The sequence below is a fragment of the Cervus canadensis genome, chromosome 2, assembly GCF_019320065.1.
Source record: "Cervus canadensis isolate Bull #8, Minnesota chromosome 2, ASM1932006v1, whole genome shotgun sequence".
In the NCBI taxonomy this organism is placed as follows: domain Eukaryota; kingdom Metazoa; phylum Chordata; class Mammalia; order Artiodactyla; family Cervidae; genus Cervus; species Cervus canadensis.
The window spans coordinates 15,558,209-15,565,531 of NC_057387.1; the positions used below are offsets into that span (position 1 = coordinate 15,558,209).

The 7,323-nt window shown below is 44.7% G+C and overlaps 1 protein-coding gene across 2 annotated transcripts; it reads left to right on the plus strand.

Annotated features, from left to right (window-relative positions):
• On the plus strand, nucleotides 1–4,004 carry RAB13 (RAB13, member RAS oncogene family). 2 transcript variants are annotated; one of them, XM_043455999.1, is made up of 8 exons: nucleotides 1–267; nucleotides 1,583–1,643; nucleotides 2,363–2,423; nucleotides 2,656–2,733; nucleotides 2,839–2,928; nucleotides 3,050–3,115; nucleotides 3,214–3,267; nucleotides 3,440–4,004. In XM_043455999.1, exons 1-8 carry the CDS (start codon nucleotides 144–146, stop codon nucleotides 3,515–3,517), a joined length of 612 nt encoding a protein of 203 aa, XP_043311934.1. In that variant the 5' UTR covers nucleotides 1–143; the 3' UTR covers nucleotides 3,518–4,004. The 2 variants fall into 2 exon arrangements, with proteins under 2 accessions (XP_043311934.1, XP_043311944.1); XM_043456009.1 differs by lacking the exon at nucleotides 2,656–2,733 and having other exon boundaries at nucleotides 4–267.
• The last annotated feature ends 3,319 nt before the right edge of the window (nucleotides 4,005–7,323 follow it).

The following is a 7,323-nucleotide window of genomic DNA, read 5'->3' on the forward strand; positions in this document are numbered from 1 at the left end:
TCTCCTCTTTCCCAGAGCCTGGGCGGAGAGGGAGGAAAACTTCCTGGCCAGGGCTCCGGCCCGCTCCCTTTGCCAACCCTCCAGTCCCGCCTACCGGTGCCCTCCGCTTCCCCACCCCTCTCCCGGCACCCCCAGTGTCCGCCATGGCCAAAGCCTACGACCACCTCTTCAAGTTGCTGCTGATCGGGGACTCAGGGGTGGGCAAGACTTGTCTGATCATTCGCTTTGCAGAGGACAACTTCAACAACACTTACATCTCCACCATCGGTGAGCCCACTGGCCATATCCTGGATCCCCAACTACCCCATACCCTCATTCCTAGGCTCTTGGATTACTAGTGGCCTGCTTTAGAGTCAGGCTTCTGGACTCCAGCCCCTCAACCTCTCTCTCAGACCCATCCCCCTTATATATCTCAGGATGGTACCCAAATCTCTAACCTCTCTGAGACCTCCAGATTACTCCTCAGTTGTGCCTGTGCCAGCCCCTTATTTTCTTGGTACCACCTGTCTCCCTTGTCTCCATAAATCCACATGAACCTGTGTCTGTTTCCCTCTCAGCTCCTCTTCCCCCACCCTCATCCATCTAGAACTCTTGATCCATTCTCCACATTTCCTGTATCCCCTTTTCCCTGATCATCTGTCTCCCAGTTTTGCCAGCCTCTTTCTGTCCCAACTGAGTTACAAACTCTCCCACTGCATTCCAGCCTTACCATCTACTTTCCAGTCTCTCTGCCCCTCAACTTATTAGGTGGTTGGGGAGGGTGGCACAGAGGGGCTGGGTGTGCTAGAGAGTGGCCCAAGTACTGGGATCATGAATATGCAGTCAGCCTGGTAAGGAAGGTGGGACTGAGGGGACTTTTGGGGTCTCTGAGTCAGCCCGGTGACTCAGCCTCCTCCCTGGAGCTCCTCACTGGTTCGGGGGAGGTACACAAGTTTCCACTAAGAACATTGTCTCCTCTCCTCCCCCTCATCATTCTTAACCTCCTCTGGCCTGGGAAGTAAGACCAGGAGAGTCTCAAGACAATTCTGGTTAGAAAGTGGAGGGGAAAATATCCCTATACCATATTTCAGTCTCAGGGGAATCTTGTTTAGACTCAGATTTTCTTGTTTCCAAGCCTGGCATACTATTAATTCACAGGGACTGGTATCAGCTTCCTTTTTCCTTGCTCTTCACCCTGTAGGGTCAGGAGGCTACGTGGGATAATGGAGAGTAGAGGGTTCTAAGAAAACAGAAGGGAAAAGAAATTAGAAAGTAATATTTTGGGGGAGACAGATTGAATTGAGAGAGTTGTCAGCTGGCATGGCTGAGTGGACCCAAGAAGTGCCGTAAAGGCCTTCAGCCTCCTTGCAGAGTTTTCATCTTCTTTCCCACAAAGTCTATAAGATCTAAGTAAAAACAATACGCTTGCTGTGCAAGTACAGCTTTGAGAAAATCCCCGTAGTTTCATACTTCCTGCAAGACTGCTTCCCAAGTGCCTTCCCTGCAGAATTTCTGCACTGCTCCATTCCTGTCCCTCTCACCACACACTTGCACGTACACATACATACATGTCTTTATTTCAGTGTACCCTCTCCACCCCTAGGAATTGATTTCAAGATCCGCACTGTGGATATAGAGGGGAAAAAGATCAAACTGCAAGTCTGGTGAGTGAATCCCCCAGGACTTCAAAAAATCTCTCTTCCTGCTCACTCAACTATTTTCAACTTTTTTGTAATTCTGTTGCCTGTCCTGGACCCAGAGACTCCTCTGAACTTGGCAACTGTCTAGTTAGCTCAACTGTCTGTTGAGCTATAATGTGGAAACAAGCTCTCAACAGTTAAATAGCAAGTAGCAAAATTAAGACTTGACTGTCTGTCCACTGGAGAGCCCATAAAGCCAAGAGTAGAGGTTTGACCTGACTACCCTGAGGAAACTAGAGACCCTGAGGGTGTCAAGTGGTAAGAGGCTTAATGGAGGCATTATGATACAGTAGACAAGAGGAGAATGTGGTTCAATCCTGTTCTGTTACAGAATGAACTTCATTAGTTATTTCTCTTCTCTAAATCTGTTTCCTCCTTTGTAAAATAGAGGCAGTAAAGCATGTCTCAGAAGGATAGAGTGAAGATTAGGTAAAATGACATAAATAAAATGATGTCTACACAGTGCTTGGCACAGAGTAAACAATAAAATATCTGTCTCTTCAGCTGTTACTTTGCTCAGTATCAGCCAAACAGTCTCTTATCCCTGTTTCCCTTTATCGTTTTCCTGATTCTGTTCAACACTCCTTGTTGCAAAAGCTAAATTCTTAGGGGATGGGAGTGGAATTCTCTCTTTGGAGACCTCTTCCCTCTATCTCACCCCATGAAATATTCTACCCCTTCAGGGACACAGCTGGCCAAGAGCGATTCAAGACAATAACTACTGCCTATTACCGTGGAGCCATGGTATGAAGCATATTTCTGGACAAGGGATGATGCAATAGAATGTACGACTACAGAGGGACAGGAGTTGGGGCAGAGAAAAATGGGGAGGGGCACAGTGTGGGTTGCAGGGGGCCCCATGTGGCCTGGTGATTAGTCTTGTGGATAGAATTTACAGGGTCACTTAGAGGGCAGTGGGAAGCCTGAAGAGGGGCATATGGTACAAGGCTCCATTATGAACTCTGCCATTCCCCAGGGCATTATCCTAGTATATGATATCACAGATGAGAAATCCTTCGAGAATATTCAGAACTGGATGAAGAGCATCAAAGAGGTGAGGACAGTTCCAGAGAGGTGGGGGAATTGGGTAGAGCCTAGAGGATGAAGGAGCCTGTGAAAATGAGCAGGACCCAGCTTCTACTCTTATCGTTGTTCCCAGAATGCCTCGGCTGGGGTAGAGCGCCTCTTACTGGGGAACAAGTGTGACATGGAGGCCAAGAGGAAGGTGCAGAAGGAGCAGGCTGATAAGGTAAGAGCTGGTTGGGCAATGTTCCAGAACTGGGCCAGGAGGGCCCAGGTAAGGCCAGATCACAGAGGACTTGGCCGCTGCCCTTTGTCCAACTCTCTTCTTACCACTTCTTCCCATGCAGTTGGCTCGGGAGCATGGAATCCGATTTTTTGAGACAAGTGCTAAATCCAGTATGAATGTAGATGAGGTGAGACATGCCCCATCCTTCACCCCCCAAAGAGCACCGGAAGACAGACTTATGCTCCCCTTCAACCTATCCTCACCAATCTCACCTTTCCTTATTAGGCTTTCTGTTCCCTCGCACGGGACATCTTACTCAAGTCAGGAGGCCGGAGATTGGTGAGTTGGTTGTGCTGGGCTAAGTACAGCTGGGTGTGTGAGAGTGTGTGTGTGGTGGGGGTAAAAACTGATGAGGGGAACAATGCTAATACTGCCTGTGAGGGTGGATCTCCTTTAGTTAATGGCCCCAGCCAGCCATTCTCACCCTGAGCCCTGTACCTTCTCCCTCTAGAAAAACAACAACAAGCCCCCCAGCACTGACCTGAAAACCTGTGACAAGAAGAATACCAACAAGTGCTCCTTGGGCTGACGACTCCTTTCTGCCTCTCCACCCTAAGCCTGGGGACTGAATCTGAGGAAGGCAGGGCTGAGGGGCTGGGCAGGGGAGAAATAGCAAATGGGGCTTGGAGGGGGAGAGATGGGTAGATGGTAGAAGAATGGGGAGAATATGGAGAAGAAAAAAAAGAAGGAGAGAGAAGGAACGAGGAAAAGAAAGGAAGCAGGATAGAGCGGGAAGGAGAGGCAAGAAAAAGGAAACGAGTTGGGAAAGTGGAAGAAGGTGAGAAGGAAGTAGGAAGAGAGGGAGGAGGAAAGGAAGATAGATGGTCCTAGGCCTCAGACCTTCTCTGGGTTTCCAGGGCAAATATAAATGTAAATAAATAGTTGATTTATTCTGTTATGGGATCAGGCTTTAGGGTCCTGAGAGAGGCTGGCTCAGTACCACCCTCTGAAGGTTTGGTCCTTTGCTGTCACTCTGCATGGTCTTTCTCAGTATTAAAGGCCACCATTTGCACAAATGTTCCTGGTCTGGGTAACTCTTGTTGTTGTCAGAATCACTCTCTACTCGTAAACCTAATTCTTGTCTCTCTGAGCTGGTTCATCTGCCTGAACCTGGCTGGGTTCCTGTGCTACCTAGTCTGCAGGTCTCAGACCTTCCCAGCTGTTTAATTGATGAGGAAGACAAGGAGCAGAGATTCTCTGAAAGTCTGTACATCCTCTTTCCAGTATGGGATTTAGAGGACCCTGGCAGGCAGAGTCTTGTCCAGGAGATTCTAAGAGAAGGACTCTTTCCTGGGCCTTCCCAGGAGAGTGATAGCCCTAGCCTCAGAGAAACAGGAGAACCAGTATTTTTTTATTCAGTGATTTCTGCAAGCATCTTTGATTCTGCCAAAAATCCCTTTAAGTAAGTAGTAAGCATTATTACCTGCTCTGATAGGAGAAGAAAATGAGACAGAAAAAGGATTCATTAAGTCATAAACATTTATTGAGCATCTACTCTGTGCCAAGCACAGTGGTCAAGTTAAAATAACCTCTGGGTGGTACTTAAAGGAAGAGGGACAAGTAAAATTTAACACAAACAGCCCCTAACAACTGAATAACAAAGAAGCAAAACTACTGACATGAACAAAAAACTTAGGCTTGAGTTCCCTTAAGTATACATAGACCCTATTTGTTCTTCACAGTATTTTTTTTAGTTTCCAATGTTTTTAAGAAATATTGTCTTCTAAATAGCATTTGCACTGTACAAATGCTTGTTCAGAAAAAAAAATTGAACAAATAGATTTTATAATTAGATGGTTTTGTAGAATTTGCATTTTAATTAGTATTTCTATAGTCCCCTAAATATGCTCCATAAATTTATGCTTATACCAACATTATATAAATATGCTCTTGCCAGCACTATTTTTTTAAATATTTTAAATCTTTGAAAAGGAAAAGACATGTTTTGATTTGCATCTGTTTGATTAGTAAATTTGCAATTTCTTTTTAAAATTTAAATTAATTTTTTATTTTATTTTATTGTTTAAATTAATTTTTAAATTGAAGGATAATTTCATTACAGAATTGTGTTGGTTTCTGCCAAACATTAGCATGAATCAGCCATAGGTGTACATACGTCCCCTCCCTCTTGAACCTCCCTCCCAGTTCCCTCCCCATCCTACCCCTCTAGGTTGTTACAGAGCCCCAGTTTGAGACCCCTGAGCCATACAGCAAATTCCCATTGGCTATTTTACATATGGTAATGTAAGTTTCCATGTTACTCTCTCCATATATCCCACCATCTCTTTCCTACCTTCCTCCCCGCACCACCCCCCACCCCCACCCCACTGTGTCTATATGTCTGTTTTCTATGTCTGTGTCTCTATTGCTGCCCTGCAAATAATTTCATCAGTACCGTCTTTCTAGATTCCATATATATGTGTTAGTATATGGTATTTTTATCTTTCTGACTTACTTCACTGTGTACAATAGGCTCTAGGTTCATCCACCTCATAGAACTGACTCAAAAGTGTTCCTTTTATGACTAAGTAATATTCCACTGTATGTATATACCACAGCTTCTTTATCCAGTCATCTGTCCATGGACATCTAGGTTGCTTCCATGTTCTAGCTATTGTAAATAGTGCTGCAATGAATTCACAGTATTTTTTTTAAACAGCAAAATTATCTCACAGACTTGATCTTTTACCAAGATGATGAAAATGTCAGATTTGGTTTAGACAAAAGTACCACTATAAGTTTTACTCAAAGATATGATCGATGTTCAAGGCATTTAAAACATCCCCAAGCCTACGGTGTAGAAGTGGATAGCACAACCCTGGAGTCATCAGCAAAGTCTTTTTGTGTGCTGCTATTTCTGCTGGTAAAAGACAAGACTCAGAAAAAAAGAGTATGACAGTGCCAAGAGAAGGACTCAGAAAATTATTTGGTACATGAATTAAGTCTCTAAGTTTCAATGGGGTAATAATCCTTATTATCTGTGGCTTATGTTTGAATTCTGTACTGGAGCCCAGCTAGTTTAATTCACTCAAGAGATGAGAAAAGACTTGCATTTTGTGAGTCCCGGGAAGAAGACTGACTGGCCTGTTTGTCATACCCCAGAGTGGATATTTTAAAATCCAGTTTCAGCATAGGGAACCCTATTCAGTTGCTTGGTACAACTAGTGGGACTGAGTAAGGAGTAACAGAATACTATGTTTTGACCAAAACTTATCATAGCTTAAAAATCCTGAGGGGAAAAAACCCCATGCCCTACTTTCTATTACATACAACTATTGACAAATAATACACAGACAAACAGTAACCTAAAGGGACAAATTAACAGTTACCAGCAAAATTAAAACTCAGCCCTCACCAGGCTGTTGGTTTCTCATCTCCCACCCAATGATCTTTCCAGTCTGTTAGTTCTTGTCCTTAAGCAGTCAGATTTCAGTCTGATGGGAAGACAGAATTTATGGGACATAGCACCAGATATACTGTTTGTTTGTTTTTTTGGCTGTGCTGTCTTTGTTGTTGTGCACAGGCTTTCTCTAGCTGTGGTAGGTGGAGGCTACTCTTTGTTGCAGAGCACAGGCTTCTCATTGAGGTGGTTTCTCTTGTGGAGGAGCACAGGGTCCAGGCCCACAGACTCAGCAGTTGCAGCATGCAGGCTTTAGAGCACTTGGGCTTCAATAGTTGCAGTGTGGTCTTGGTAGTTGTGGCTCACGGGGTTAGTTGCCCTGAGGCATGTGGAATCTTCCAGGATCAGGGATTGAACCCATGTCCCCTGCATTGGCAGGTGGATTCTTATTAATTGGGCCATTGTAAGAGTCCACATCACACATAATGTTAATTTCCAAAAGTGCTCTAGCCCTTATGGCTGTGGGGGAGAGTAGCTGTGGCCTTTAGGCTAGAAAGACTTCTTGAGGGAGGAGAGTTTGGAGCAGAATTAACAAGGAAAAAGTATGGGAATAATTTCTTTGATCTTGAAAGGCAGGATATAGATTATTAATAGGGCCTAGATTTACTTGAAAGTGTTAGTTGCACAGTCATGTCTGACTCTTTGTGACCCCATGGACTGTAGCCCACCAGCCTTCTCTGTCCATGGAATTCTCCAAGCAAGAATGTTGGCATAGGTTGCCATTTCCTTCTCCAGGGGACCTTCCTGACCCAGGGATTCTTCCCGACCCACATTCTGCCAAGGTTTGACTTCACAGGGATGGAAAACAGGCACAAATCTGTGGTCTGGGAGTTAAAAGTCTGGGCTTAGGTCTCAGCTCTCCTACTAGCTGTATGATCTTGGACAAGTAACAGACTGAGCTTATTCATTAAACAGGGACAATACCAACTGACTCG

Bases quoted from the DNA above. Each gene is read 5' to 3' on its own strand.
- RAB13 (XM_043455999.1), top strand. From the start codon at position 144: ATGGCCAAAGCCTACGACCACCTCTTCAAGTTGCTGCTGATCGGGGAC. The intron at 2,424-2,655 runs GTATGAAGCATA...GCCATTCCCCAG, and splicing joins CCTATTACCGTGGAGCCATG to GGCATTATCCTAGTATATGA. The intron at 2,929-3,049 runs GTAAGAGCTGGT...CTTCCCATGCAG, and splicing joins AGAAGGAGCAGGCTGATAAG to TTGGCTCGGGAGCATGGAAT.